Genomic DNA, 15,951 nt, shown 5'->3' with positions numbered 1-15,951 from the left:
CTATGGACCCTGGGTCTTTCCCAGGAGGCCAAGTCCTGTGCATAGAGATGGGAGCCTGAGTCCTAGGGATGGAGGTGGATTGGGAAGAGGGACTCAGGAGAGTAAGAGGCAGCATGTCTAAGAATTACCTAGAGAGCCTATAATGGGAGAAAGGAAGGAAGATACAGGTTGCTTACCTGGATCCAGCCAGTTTTGATGGCTGTGGGGTTCCTGGTAGAAAGCTGTTCTATGGGTTGGCTAGAAGTCACTAAGGAAATAAGATAGGCTATTAGGAAAGGCTGAAATGAAGAGTGTTGAAAAATTGAGGCATTCCTAGTTCAACATCAAGAGGCCCAGTTATGAGATGAGGTAGACTAGGAGGAGGTACAACCTCTTTCTCATGTCTTCTGCCTGATGGCTACAATCAGGTGCCTTCAGCAGCTTGGTCAAGTAGTTTAGAACAACTTTTCCCTTATAGAGTGAGAGTCCCAGGCAGGCATTTAGTAGGGCTCTGATAATTCTTGAAGGGAAGGGATAGTTGGCATCTACCAGCCTGTGTATTTGGATGGAGAATCCTTTGTGAGGTATATGCTGAAAACTATTGAGTCCTGAAAGGAGAGAGAGGGGCTGAGAGGTCATAGTCCCTAGCAAGCAGCCACAGGGCTGACAGGATAGATGGGGCATTGAAGGGAGCACAGGTAACCTACTTGTGTCTGTGTCACATGATCATGCTTCAGGGTCCCCACTGGGAAGGAGTCTGGGATCTAACAAGTCCCAAAGGGAGGAAGACAGTCTAGAGGGGGTTCACCATCCTTGGCAGCCAGCCACAGGGTGACCAGGATTGAAAAGGACTGTGAAGGAGGTGCGAACAGCATACCTGTGTCTCCATACCACGTTGATGGGCTAGAGGGTCTGTGGAGGAGAGAGGTGTGATCTGGTGAGTGTGAGGGGAAGGGAGATGGGGCTGGGATGAGGCTAAAATCTTAATAGAAAACCTCACCAACAGAATATATCATGTCAAAAACAGAGAGTTAAGGATTATAGACAAGGTAGAGAAATTGAATGATTCAGTGAAAGTCAATGAAAATTAAAAAAATAAAATTGAACCCAGAAAAAAATTTGGAACACTATGAAAAGACCCAATACCCATATTATGGGAATAGAAGAAGAATACAGAAGGCATAGAGAATATCTCCAGGAAAATCAAGTTTTTTTTACACATAATATTTATTATTTATTTTATTGAGGTATGCCCTTTTACATCTTGCATTCACCTGGACTATGGTGTAGTTTAAAACTCATGTTCATTATTGACTTTTTCATTGGATAATCCACATGGAGATGAGAGCATTGAAACTGCCTACTACTTCAGGTCTTACCTTCACTTTCATAATCGTCAGCGTGTGGTTATTTTTATTGAGAGCCCTAACACTTAGTACACTTGTATTGTTTTGCTGTATCATCTTGATTAACTGTTTCTTGATTAATTGTTGGTATGTAATCCTCTTCTTTATCTTTTTGACTTTGACTTGATGTCGCCTTTATCAGATCCCAGAATACCCATGTCAAGCTTCGTTTTCCTTTCCATTCACTTGGAAGACTGTTTTCCATCCTTTGACTCTTCATGTGTCTTTACTTCAATTTACATTGAAGGCTGTCATTCAGATGTACTACTAATTTCTATGTTTTTGCATGTCACGCTGCTGGTTGACTGGATTATTTAGTGTACTCTCTGGTTTGCTGGTTTACAGTGTTTGACAAAATGGCGTCATTCCTAGGTCTCCTTTGTCCATTGCTTTCTCATGAAATACCCTTTCCTGTGTTCTTGTGACTGAGAAAGACTTTCTTCCTCTTTTCTGCACAGTATTACTTTAAATATAATTTGCATGGCTTGTTTGCTGGTCACAAACTGCTTTAGTATGGGCTTGGGCTTGGGCTTGACTTGAATTATTCTTATCTCTCCATATTTAAATATAGCTTTCTTGGGTATAGCAATCATTGTTGGCAGATGTTTACTTCCAGGTGCAAGATATATATTCTATTTTTGTTGTTGTTTGGATTTCCAAAGAAAGATCTGGTGTTTGTCTTCATGAGGAAGTTGGCATTTTGTCCTCACAGCTGTTAATATTGTTTTGTTTTGTTTGCTTTGTATTTTTGTGATCTTGACTATATGTACAGAATGTTTCTTCTCTGGTCATGTCTATTTAGAGCTCTACATGTCTTTTATGTTTGGATGTCCACTTCTTTCTCTAATTCTGAAATGTTCTGCTATCCTTTCAGTGAACAGATACCAGGCATATGTAGCCTTTCCACATTATGACACCACATTGCCACATACAAAGTCCATAAGCAAGAACCACACGATTAAGTTCAAAAAATTGAAAAACCCATATAATTTTGTGTTGGCCATATGTGTAAGCTCATGCAGCCTGCTGGCCACAGGTTGGATAGACCTGCATGCTTTCAATGTTTGTATCACCTGCACCTTCTCCTCTGTGTGAATTCTTAGGTTTGTGTCTTTATTACACACCAGCATTCTTGGATAGTCTGGCCATGCTTTTATTTTTTTATCCTTAATGATGTGTAAATACAAATTTTCACAAATCTTGTCCTCCATCTTTGATATCCTTTATTCCCTTTGTCATCAGCAATGCTTTTTCAAAGTGTTTATTTCATTTGCAGATATTTTACTTTCAACACATCAATTTGGCTTTTCTTCTCAAGACCTCAATATTCACAATGAATTCATGTTGTTGATTTTATCCAGAATGTTTTCCCATTTGACTGACCTTTTCCTATGTTCCTGACTTTCAGCTCTAGGTCCTGGCTTGAATTGCCCCCTGTCATTCTTAACAGAAAACGTGAAGTTGTTGTGGAGCATCTTGCCTCTCAGTACCTTTGAGTATAGCAGGTGTGAAGTTAGGATTTGGGGATGAGGCGTGTTGCCTACTTTCTCCTGTTCTATAAATTCTTCATTGTGGCATGCACACCTTTCGTTGTAGATAGCTCATCTGCTTCTTGAGGGGGGCAGCCTTCTGCCTGATCAGCTTGCCCTTGGAGGCTCAGTCCCCAGTACCACTCAGCAGGAGGAAATAAACAGCTGTATTAACATCAACATGATAGTGAACAATCCACACATGATTTAGAAATACATTTAAAATGAATACAATCCACTAACATGTCTCCAGTGACACGAAATGCAAATAGAACAGTAGAACGGAGTTAAAGTTGTGTTGGTTAAGTGTGGAAACAGTAAGTGAGTGAAATAAAGAGAGGAGGAAGGTAAGTGGGGACAGGTTGTACAGACGGAAGAAGTGGGGTGGAGAAAAATATTGTGGAAGGAAAGAGAAAATAGAAAGAGATTTAAAAAAATTCCCAATACTGTAAAAGTTGAAAAGCCAAAGGGAGGGATAAAAATAAAAACAGTGTTAAAATGAAGCAAAATGAAAACATTACTAACTACAGGGAGCAAAGAAGAAAGACAAACTTGTGAAAAGAAAGAAATATTGCCCAATAATGGAAAATGATCCATAAACAAAATTAGATGGATGTATGAAGAGGAATAACAAGTTAAAAATAATGTAAAAATCCTGCTAAATATGAGTTTTTAAAAGTTGGACTCACTAGGGAGAGAAATAAAAACAAAACAATGGAGTGTTGGAGAATTGCTGTGTCCTCAAAACTTGAAGACTGCTTATAGGTGTGAGGAGAGGGTGTGTGTGTGTGTGTGTGTGTGTGTGTGTGTGTGTGTGTGTGTGTGTGTGTGGTGTCCACCAGAACGTGGTCAAGCTGGTAGATTTACTCCTTTGTGTCCTAGAGACCTCTACTGGCCACATTTAGCTTTGCCCTGTGATGTGGAGTTTTGTCACAGATCTGGAGTCTTGAGTATTTAACTGGAGATGTCTTGGGCATGTGAGACTCAAACACGACACTGAGGTAATTGACTTGTCTTTGCATTTGCAGGGTGGTCACTATGCTGGAGGGGTGCAGCTGTAACTATCAAGCGCATCGTGGAACTTCAGAGTTCTTGGATTTTACAGTTTGATCTACCTACTGGCCTCAGCTCAGAGCTACCACACACACTGCAGGATTTTTATCTGTTGATGAGATCTGTTCATGATCCGATTGCTGAGGCTGGGGCTAGTGACTTTAAGAGCTTCCCAGCCAGAGTTTGCACCCCTTTGTCTCAACATATGACCCTACAGCGCTCAAGATTTGACCTATGAGCCTTTCCCTACCCAGAGACTGTGGCTGGCCAAACTGAGCTCCTATGATCTGCGACAATTCCTTGATCTCAGACCCCAGAGCAGCACAGCTTGAACTAGATTCTCTCTCAAGATGGCACCTGATCACTGCTCCCTGAATCACAGAACAAAATAAAATTGCCTTTTCCTCTACCACTGACCTGTCAGAGGAATCCTGCCTTACCAAAACTCACAAGCAGATTCGACCCTTAACCGACTTGTTCTAAGAGCTGACTGCTCATCTTTTGTTTAGCTTACATTTGGAGGAAGTTTCTGTTTCTTCTCGCATGTCAGAGGCTTTAATGAGGCCATGTTCCACTTACTTATCCATGTCACCATCGGTTTTCCATCCTATCCTGGTGTCTTTTAATTTCCGTGTACTTTTCCAGTCCATTTCCTCGATTTCTCTCTTTGTGATATGAACTATATTTTTCTTACTCCAACTTATTGCCTTACTGGCTCATACAGTGACAGCTTCAGCTATCTTACTCAGAAGTCCTTTGTTTTTAATATATAGTCATATAGGTGTATAGGCACAACCATATGCTTTGAGGCATATTTGTTTTGCATTGAACAAATATGAGGGTAACTATTGTATCCATCACTTCAGATATTTTTGTTTCTTTCTGTGAAATACTTAAAGTTCACAATTTTAGATATATATTACTATGTCTAGATGTAAATTGATAACATAATATACCAACCTTTGTGCTTTTTCTTAGTTGTCCTGGATGCAGACATCACCACCTCCCTATATTATTTAGAGAAAACTTAACATTGGGACTTGTTGCCATGGCTAGATACAATGCATTTTTAGCTACTTTGAAAAACTATATATTTTCATGGAATATAGATGTCCTACTAGGCACTTGAACTCTGGGTCACATCATCCCATCTCCTGTCCTGATCAACCTCTTGCCACCCTCCTGTTACTTCCAGCTTATGCAAATTATGATTTTTCAATTGTAATTCATTATTTGTGAGAATTTTTATACATGTGTGCATGAAATATTATCATACTCACTTTGTATTTCCCTCCTCCAACTCTCCCCATCCTCCTAACTCCTCACCTTCTTCTTTTTTTCTTTTTTCTCTTCCACCTCCTACTTCTTGTAACCTACTGAGTCCAATTAATGTTGTCAAAATGTGCACAAGTGTGAGGCCATCCACTGGATCATGGGAAAGTTATGGGGGGAGGGAGCACTGTCAAATAGCGTGGTTCCACCTCCTCCAGCAGCTGTCAATTGCCAACAGCTCCCTGCAGTGGGTGGGGCCTGGAGAGCACCTCCCCCGTTTACAGCAGAGTTGTGGCTGGCTTGTGCAGGTAACCACAGCTGTGTGAGTTCATGATCGCAACAGCTGTGCCATGTGAGATAGCATTTCACAGCACCCCTCCCCATCATCCTGTTCTTACATTCGTTTGGCCTCCTATCACAGCGTTCCCTGAGCCCCGGGTCAGATACAGTCTCCCTGTAAATTATGCAATTTATGCTCGTACTTTCTAGTACCATGGTAGTTTCAATTCCATATTATGAGTCAGGTCGTGCGATATTTTTATCTTTGTATTTCTGATTTATTTCCCTCAATGTGCTCTCCAGATCCAACCATATCCAAAAGATCACACTGCATTTTAATGCCTGGCTATAACTCCATTATATACATATACTACATTTTCTTTCTCCATTTTTCTGGTAGATGTATGTTGATTTGCATTTTGGTGATTGTTCATTTGGTGCTGGATAAAACAGGAGAATGCAGATATCTCAACATACTGACTTCATTTTCATTGGAAATACACCAGCCAGTGTAATTCCTGGCCCACTTGGTAGTTTTGAGATTGTGAGGAACCTGCCTCCACCCTACTTTCCATATTGTTTATGAAAATGCCCATCCCCACGCACACTGGGTTGGAGTCCCCTTCCTCCACATCCTTGCTGACCCTTGTCTTTTTTATCCTAGCCATCCCAACAGCACTAAGGAAATGCTTCATTGTGGTTTTGATTTGCATTTCTTTGATGATTAATTGGTGATATTGAGCAGTTTTTTCATCTATTCGTTGGTCATGTCTTTTCTGGATACACTTTTTGGGGGACGCTTTTGAATTGGATTATAAGGAAGTGTCGGTGGTATTCCATTTAAGTCCATTAGAGTAGGTATTGGTATGTGGTAAAAAATGGGGTCCAGCTTCATTTTTCTGCATGTAGATATTGATTTTTCCTGTCATTATTTATTAAACAGACCATCTTTTTTCAATGTATATTTTTTCAACTTCATAAAATATTAGTTGTTTCATTTCTAGGCTCTCTCTCCTATTCCATGTGTCTAGAGGTATGTTTCTGTGCCACTATCATTAATTTGAAATCTAATCATATGATATTTTCATCATTTTTCTTTCTAAGAATTGTTCAGAATTGCTTTGACTACCCAGAGTTTTAGGATTTATTTCCTTTCTGTAGACAATGCCAGTGCCATTTTGATATGGATTGCATTAAACCTCTAGAGTGATTTGGGTAATATGAATATTTTAGCAACATTAATTCTTTTAATCTATAGATATTAGATACCTTTTCATTTATTTGCATCCTCTTCAATTTCTTTTCCTTTCTTTTTTTCTGTGTGTACTATATATTGTATGTTCTGTATGTCTGGGCACATGCATGAGAGTGTGGTGCTTGTCTGCATTCACACACATGCAGAGCTTGAGAAAGACGTCAGTTGTCTTTGTCTCTCTCTGTGTTAGTGCCTTAAGATGGGGTCGCTGAACCTTAAGATGGGGTCTGCTACTGAACCAGAAGCTCACTGTTTTGGCTAGGCCCAACTGGCCAGCCAACCTGCATGACCTAGTACCTCCAGCCACTCCCCACCTCCCCCACCCCGCCCACCCCACTTCCCCCACCCCCACCCCTCACTGTACCGAGATTACAGGCCCTCACATCCATGCCCAGCCTCTTACATACGTGCTGGGGGGGGGGTTCAACCTCATGTTCCAGGACACGTGCTCTTACCCTCTGAGCCACATCCCCAGCCCTCTTCAAGTTCTTCATCATTGTTTTATTTTTCCACTTTAGTGGGCTTTCAGCATCTCCACTATGTTTATTCCTAAATATTTGCTTACTCCTTTCAAAACCAAGGCAAGAAAGGGGTTCTCAGCCAACAAGGAGGTTATCATCAAGTTATGAATACTTGTGTTTTTAACATTGGGTTACCTAGCAATGGGTACATGACCCAAACAGGTATTTCAGCACCAAATTTAGTGTACCGATCTCCACCTATCAGTTGGTCCTTCACTTACTACATCAACAGCTGCTGACTAACCTAGATATGTAGATTCAAGTATTGGACCTCTGGCTTCTGTTTTCCTATTTGTTTAACCTGCTTTTCAATCATGATCTATCCATGTAGATCCCCCACATTCCCTCCAGTATTTGCTTTTTTAATCTTAGCCTTTCTGATTACAATAAGATGAGATCTCAACATTGTGTGGATTTCCATTTCCCTAATTTTTAAGGATGGTGACCATCTTTTGAGCTGCTTCTTAGCCATGTTTATTTTTCATTTTTAGAGGTTTCTGTTCATATCAGCAGTTCATTTTTAAAGTGGTTCATTTGTTTCCTTGGCTCTTTGCTTTCTGAGTCCTTTGTATTATCTGGAAGTTAATCCTCTGCTACAGTTATAACCAGCAACATTCTCTTGCTCTCTGGGGGCTTCCTCCTCAATCGATTGATGTTTCTTTAGATGAGCACAAGCTTTTTAGTTTTGTCAATTGTTGGCCTTAATTCCTGGGTAAATGGAGAAAGTCCTTCCTAAATCTATATCATGTAGGGTTCTGCTTATGTTTTCTTCTGGCAGTTTCAGTATTTCACAGTGAGATCTTTGACCCATTCAGAATTGGTTTTTCTTGTGTGAGGTGATAGATTCAGGTCAAAGGCTTTTTCTGTATCTTTTGAGATGATCATGTGACTTTTGTCTTTAAGTTTATTTATATATTTATTGTATTTACTGACTTACTTATGTTGAACCTACCCTACATGTTGTGGATATATGCCTCTATTCAGCTTGAATGTATTTTATTGAGTATTTTTACACGTATGTTCACCAGAAATATTGGCCTGTAGTTTTCTTTCTTTGTCGTGTCTTTACCCAGTTTTGGTATTAGAGTAATACTGACTTTATAAAAGGAGTTTGGGAGTGTGCCTTCTGTTTTTATTTTTATTTTTTAGAATAGTTTAAGAAGTATTGATTGTATATCTTCTCTAATGGTCTGGTAAAATTCTGATGTGACTCCATCTGGACCTGGACATTGTCCTTCAGCTAGTTTTTTATTATTGTTTTGAAGATAGTTTTTATTATTGTTTTGATCTTGCTATGGTATGGGTCTGTTATAAGTCCTTTTGGTTTTACTTGGTGGTTTGGGTGAATTTAGAAATCCATTCATTTCTTTTAGATTTTCTAATTTGGGGGCGTATAGGTTTTAAAAGTATTCCCTTTCTTTGGTTTTTGTTATAATGTTTCCTTGTTCATTTTTGATTCTGTTGATTTAGACTTGAGTCATTTCTTTCTTTCTTTGGATTAATTGGACCATAAATCTGTCAATCTTTCTTTAAACATTTATATTTTTTTGTGTGTGAGTGTTTTGCTCACATGTAGTATGTGCATCATGTGTGTGCCTGGTGCATGCAGAGGTCAGAAGAAGGTATTAGATCCCCTAGAACTGGAGTTTTGGATGGTTATGAGCTACCATGTGAGTGATGGTAATAAAACCTAGGTCCTCTGCAAGAATAACATGTGCTCTTAACTGCTGAGCCATCTCTCCAGGCCCTTGTCCATCCTGTCAAAGAACCTGCTCTTAGGTTCGTTCTTGATAATGTTCCTTTGATTCTATTTCATTCATTTCTGCTCTGACCTTTGTTGTTTCTTTCTGTCTGCTAGATTATGGTTGGGTTTGTTCTTAGTTTTCCAAATTCTTGAGTTCTATCATTAAGTCATTTATTTGTGCTGTTTCTGATGTTTAAATCTAGGCTCTTAGAGCTATGAATGCCCTGGGTAGGACTGCTTATAATATGTCCCAGATGAGTTGTTGTCATTTTCATTTAATACCAAGAAAATTGAAATTCCTTTGTTGATTTCTTATAACTTAATTATTATTGTATTACTTAATCTCCACGAGTTTGTGTAGTTTCTAGAGTTTCATCTGTTGTCGATTTTAACCTTTGTTGCATCATAATCAGAAAGGATATATCGAATTATTTTGATTTTTATGAATTTGTTAAGTTTCTGTTGTTTTCCAGGGTATGATCTGTTTTAAAGATTCTTCCATGGGTTGCTGAATAGGATAAATTTTCTTTGGTTTTTGAATGTCATATTCAGTAGTTTTATTTGATGCATGATGTCATTTATTTCTGATGTTTCCTCCCCCCCCCCCCAGATAACCTATCTACTGGAGAAAGTAGGGTATTGAAATCACCTACTGTGGTAGTTTGAATGGAATTGGCCCCCATAATCTCATAGGGAGTGTCACTATTAAAAGGTATGGCTTTATTGGAGTAGGTGTGGCCTTGTTGGAGGAAGTGTGCCACTGTGGGGCAGGCTTTGAGGCTTCCTATGCTCAGAATGCCGCCCAGTGAGTCAGTTGACTTCCTGCCACCTTCTGATCAAGATGTAGCCATCACCACTACTGCCTGCATGCCACCATGCTCCCTGTCATGATAATAAAGGACTGAACCTCTGAAACTGTAAGCAAGCCATCCCAAGTAAATGTTTTCTTTATAAGAGTTGCCGTGGTCAGGATGTCTTTTCACAGCAATAGAAATCTGTTTGTGGGGCCCCTGGCAGTGGGACCAGGAGCATGAACTGGCTTTTTGGAGCCCATCCCCTGTGGTGGTATACCTTGCTCAGCCTTGATGTGGTGGGGGGGGGCTCGGTCCTGCCTCAACTTGGTATGCCAGACTTTCTTGGCTTCCCAAGGGAGGCCTTACCCACTCTGAGGAGTGGGTGGGGAAATGAGGTGAGGGAAAGTGGGAGGGGAGCAGGAGAAGGGCAAGAAGGAGGAACTGTCATTGGTATATAAAAATGAAAAAAAATTAAAGAAAAAAGAAAAAAAATATTTTTTTTATCCCTTTGGCAGGAGCCAGGGGGTGGAGTAAGAGGGAAGAAATCCAAACTAAGACATCTATTGTAACTGAGTTGGATTTTATCTAAATCTTTAAGTCTTATAGTATGCTTTTTATGACAGTGGGTGTACCAGAGTTTGGTACATATATGTTTAGAATTGCAATGTCTCCTTGTTTGCTTGATTAGAATAAAGTGCCCTTTATTTCTTCCAATTAGTTTTAGTTTGAAGTCTGTTTTCTCAGATGCTAGGATATCTACAAATACTTGCTCCAAGATCTCATTTTCTTGTTATCAGTGTAAGGTGAAGCCTATCATCAAAGCTAAGAGGAGTTTCTTGTAGACAAACAGAAAGATGAATTTTGTTTCTGTTGTTGAGCTAATGTGTGTCTTTTGCTAGGCGAGTTAAGACTACTAACATTTAAAGTTATTGAAGGGTGTATGATGATTGCATTATTGTTTGATTTCTCTTCATGTTTGTGGGAATTGTAGCTTCATTTCTTTGCTTTTTGTGGTGTCTTGGCTATGCTTCTCCTTCTCTTCAGTCTGAAGTGTTGCTTCCAATATTCTCTGTAGGGCTGCTTTGATGGACATGCATTCTTTTGGCCTGTTTGTATCATGGAAAGGTTTTCTTTCTCCTTCAACTATGGCAGACAGTTTTGCTGGGTATAATAGTCTAGATTGGCATCTTTTTTTTTTTTTTTTTTTTTTTTTTTTTTTTTTTTTTTTTTTTTTAGAACTTAGAGTACATTCAAGATTCCTCTGGATTTTAAGTTTCTATAGAGAAATCAGCTGTTATTCTGATAGGTTTCCTTTTCATGTAGCTTGTGGTTTTTCTCTAGCATTTTTTTTTTTTTTGGTTTTTCAAGTAGCATTTTCATTATCCTCTGTTGGTTTTGTATATTCAGTGTTTCAAATATGCAACGAGGAGTTTATTTTCAGTTGTGTCTATTTGGTATTCTGTGTGCTTTTTGCATTTTATGGGTGTGTCTTTCCTTTATTTGGGAACATTTTCATCTATAATCTTGTTTACAATCTGGTCTGTCATTGTCCTGGGATTCTTCTCTTTCATCCATGCCTACAATTCAAAGACCTGGTCTTTTCATGGTGTCACATAGTTCTTGTGTGTTCCTGTAACATGCTTTTAAAAAATTGTCATATTCTTTGCTCAAGTTGTCTAATTCTTCTGCTTTACTTCTAAGTCATGATATTCTGTCACCTACTTACCAAGTCCACCTCTAGGGCTTTCCCCCAAGGTTTTTAAATTGGGCTGTTAAGTTTTTTAGTTCCATCTTAATTTCAGATTGAATTCTCTTCAATATTCTTATCTCTTTATTGAGTTCAGCTCTCAAATCCTGTATTGTCTTCATTGTCTTATTCATCATTGTATTTATGGTCTCTTGAGTATACTCAGACATTTATTGTTTATTCTCTTTAATGTGATTGCACTATTTTTGTGTGTCTTTTTTAAAGTCCTTGAATACTTCCATGGAATTTATGATTTTTTTTAAAACTCTGTGTTCTGGGGTTCATCTACATCATTCTCATTGGAGAACATTCTTTTAGAGCTGGTTGGTTTGAGGTAGGACACACTGTCTTGTCCTGTCATGTTTTTTTGTGATATGACCTAGGCATGTGAACTTCTTTCATTGGCCATGAGTCTGAGGTATGGATCTAGCCTACCACAGGAGCCACATGGCTGGAGCTAGGCCATGTACAACTACTATAGGACCTGCTAGATTGGGTCTAGACCTGCCAGTGTGGAGATGGGACATGAGGTCCAGGGGGGTCACCTGGTAGCACTGGTGTGTGAGCTGAGCCAGAGCCAGAGCCAGGCCTGAGATTGTGGAGACGGCAGGTAGGCTCAGTTTTGAGGGGACTCACCAGGCAAAGCAATACAGGGTTTGTATGTTCAGAGATAGGTCTGGGAGCATGAACGTGGTGTGGGAAGGCTTAGTTTTGAGGGGACCCGCAAGGCAAAGCCAGTGGAGGAGCTGTGCAGCTGGAGTTTGTGAGTTTGGGGTGAAATATGAACTTTGAATTATGGCTTTAAAGGCCAATCATGAACCTAAAGGAATTTCATAAAATTTTATTTGTGGTTGTAAAATGATTTAGTTCAGCTAAAAGACAAGATCTAGGTGAGGTATCCCATTTCTGTTATCAACTGACTCAGGTGTCTAAAGCAGAAGAATCAGGAGTGAAAGTCCAAACCTACCACATAGTGTGTGGAGAGACTGTAGAAATCCAGCTCCCACTTACTCCCACCTCTCAAAGGGTTCTTGGGTGGAGGTGAGAGGAATGAGGAAATGATAGATAGAAAGGTAAAAGGAAACAGGCCGGGCGGTGGTGGCTCACGCCTTTAATCCCAGCACTTGGGAGGCAGAAGCAGGCAGATCTCTGTGAGTTTGAGGCCAGCCTGGTCTACAAAGCGAGCTCCAGGAAAGGCGCAAAGCTACACAGAGAAACCCTGTCTCGAAAAAACCAAAAAAGAAAAAAAAAAAAAAAAAAAGGAAACAATAAGAAAGACAGACACAGGATAACTTCAGGAAGGCACTGGGTCCAAACCCAGCCGCCCAGAGGTCTATTCAAAAGGGATTTTTATAATATGCCAAGGGGAGAGACAAAAGATCTCCCCCTTGCAAGATCAAAGCACACCATACAGCCAAGTGTAGACCCTTCCAAACACCTGGCAAACATGCCTGTGGCCAAATCATCTCCTTATGCAGCCCTGCTGAGTAAAGCAAGCTCAGGTTCTCTGGCCCTGAGTAATTTGGGCTCCCACAATAGTGAGATCTTATTTCAAAACAAATAATAATAAATCATAATCTTTTCAGAGGTATTTCTTCTGAAGATAAGACAGATCTATTAAATCCTGGAAGCTGGGACTAAATGCATGCAAAGTTAAAAACTGAGCAACAGGGTTTATAGTAGGTTGTCAATTAGAAGGTAACTGTAATTGCAAACACAATTATACCAGGAAAATCAATCTCCAATTGGTTTAAATTATTTTAATTAATAACTCAAAGCAGGTAAATAACTTATATTCTACACCCCTGAATCTGAAGAAACTCCTATAAATGAGTTTTAAGTATGACCCCTTTCAGCCAGCTTATACACATTTTTTCTTAGTAACAGGTTCATAATAGAAATCAATAACAAATAAATAAGTAATAAAATATAGCCAGGTGTGGGAAGAAGTAGCCATTTTGATATTTTAGAGAATGAACTGAGACCCCAAATAGTGTATTTCAGTTTAGCATTGAAATGAAGCATTCATGTACAGTTGAGCCAAATTATAAGAGAAATAGAGATGATGTACACTATGACACATATTTTACAAGGTAAAGGATTCTGTGATGATGTTTCCTTCAACTATTCATAGAGGGAATCGGGCTAAGCATTGGTAATTTCCACTAATATTTTCAAAGCTTCAATTCAAATAAAATCACTAATTGTTTTAGTAATTTTACCATCGTTGGTAAATAATTATTATTTCTGCTAAAAGTACTAATGAATTGAAAGCACAATTAAAATGGTATAGTTCAATACATTTCAGAAATTCAAGCACACAGTTCCTATCACTTGAATGAAAAAGTTCAATAGATTTTGCAATCAAAGTCTATTGCCAGGCTGGGTGGTGGTGATGCATGCCTTAAATTCCAGCACCCAGGCGGCAGAGGCAGGCGGATCTCTGTGAGTTTGAGACCAATCTGGTCTACAGAGCAAGTTCCAGGACAGCTAGGACTACACAGAGAAACCCTGCCTCGAAAAACAAAAAAAAACCCCAAAATCTATTGCCAGAAATATGTGGACTAAGGAGGGCGGATTAGGCACACACACTGCATTAAAGAGTATGCATGAGCTAACAAACACCTGCATTTTATGGGGATATTTACACAAAAGGCATGTGAACTCTGTGATTCTGAAATGCTAAGGCTTGTGCACTTGCTAAATTGGGGGGGGGGGAATTCTGATTATTTCCACCCCAAGAACACATAATGTTTTCTTATCTTGATATTTTTATTCTGCACACAGTCTCTCTCAGAGCATGGTGGACCTGCTTGTTGCGCAGGGTGTAGATGACAGGATTCAGAAGCGGCGTCACCACTGTATTCATGAGAGCAGCCTCTCTGTTGGATTCCAGCCTGCTTGTTTGCTTTGGTTTCACGTATATAAATATACAGCTGCCGTACATCAGCGAGAGGACGATGAGGTGGGAGGAGCAGGTGGAGAAAGCCTTCTGTCTCTCCTTGGCTGATGGGAGACGCACGATCGTGACGACTATGCTGCTGTATGAAGTGATGGTTACAGTGAGGGATGAGAGGAGGAGAAGCAAAGCAAGACCAAAAGTCAGAGCTTCCACAGAGCTGGTGTCGGAGCAGGAGAGGCGGATCAGAGGGCCAAGGTCACAGAAGAAGTGTGGGATGACACGGGGGCCACAGAAGGATAACTGGGATACCTTCACTACTACCCAAGTGATAAGGGAGAAGGTCGTAGTAAGGCAGGCCATGATTAGGAGGGTGCAGGTCCTCGGGTTCATGATGGTGGGGTAATGAAGAGGCCTGCAGATAGCCACACACCTGTCCACCGACATCACAGCTATGAGAAGAAAACCAAATGCCCCGATAAATACAAAGACGAAGGCTTGTATGAAACAGGCAACAAAGGAAACTGTTTGTTTCCCTAAAAGAAATATAGCCAACAACTTAGGGATGACAGTACTGGTAAAACAACACTCAGCGAAGGAGAAAATGCCGAGGAAGAAGTACATGGGGGTTTTCAGACGGGCATTGGTGCAGACAATGGAGACGATGACTACATTTCCTGTGATGGAGGCCAGGTATGCCAGCAGGTGCACCGAGAAGAGGAGGATCCCCAGGTGCTGGACAGCAGGAAATCCCTCCAGGATAAAGTCCTGGACAGTTGTCCCATTCCCCATTTCCACTGTCTTAACTTACTTACAGTAAAGAGATCACAAGGAGCAGAGATGCTCTCACGGTGCACATGACCAGGTCATTCAGCAGCCTGTTCAAAGTGCACGAAGGTTAAAGTATGATGAAACATGTTATTCTCTTTTCTCTTGACATAAACCCGTGTGTTCCGAAGTTTACCTATGGTATCATAATTATTGGCATGTTTCTTCAGTTCGGCCATCATTACTATGACCATTATAACCATCACCATCACCACTTATGCTACTGCACTGGCCACCTGGAGCCAATATTCCTCTCTGTCTCCACAATATCCTAAGTATTAGGTTCTTGCCACCCCTGCTTCACCAGGAGGAGAGATCAAAACTTTCAGCATCTCAGAGAGGATGGATCATATAACAGAGATACTGAAGACTGGACTCTTACTGGATTTCAAACTCTGCTGTTTCTCAATATTATTCCAAAGTATTTTTAACAGATTGCATTTGTATTTATTTACTGCTAGTATAACTGTACATGTGTTGGGGGCATGTATGTAGAGAGAAAAGGACAATTTGCAGGAGTCAGTTTCTTCTTGCACCTTATGGGTCATCAGGGTTGGTGGCAAATACCTGAATGGAGGAGACCTTTATATCTGACCTTTCAGCTGCATACCTTTCTCCTTTGTAATCCTACATCATAACTGAGTG

The 15,951-nt window shown here is 40.1% G+C and overlaps 1 protein-coding gene across 1 annotated transcript; it reads right to left on the bottom strand.

Annotated features, from left to right (window-relative positions):
* Positions 1-14,133: 14,133 nt before the first annotated feature.
* On the bottom strand, positions 14,134-15,302 carry LOC114689685 (olfactory receptor 6M1-like). Its single transcript, XM_028864088.1, has one exon. The coding sequence runs from the start codon at positions 15,268-15,270 to the stop codon at positions 14,338-14,340; it is 933 nt and encodes a 310-aa protein (XP_028719921.1). The 5' UTR covers positions 15,271-15,302; the 3' UTR covers positions 14,134-14,337.
* Between the last annotated feature and the right edge of the window lie 649 nt (positions 15,303-15,951).

The sequence above is a fragment of the Peromyscus leucopus genome, chromosome 3 (genome assembly GCF_004664715.2).
Source record: "Peromyscus leucopus breed LL Stock chromosome 3, UCI_PerLeu_2.1, whole genome shotgun sequence".
In the NCBI taxonomy this organism is placed as follows: domain Eukaryota; kingdom Metazoa; phylum Chordata; class Mammalia; order Rodentia; family Cricetidae; genus Peromyscus; species Peromyscus leucopus.
The sequence above is the reverse complement of the archived record's forward strand: the minus strand, read 5'-3'. Positions and strand labels throughout refer to the sequence as shown.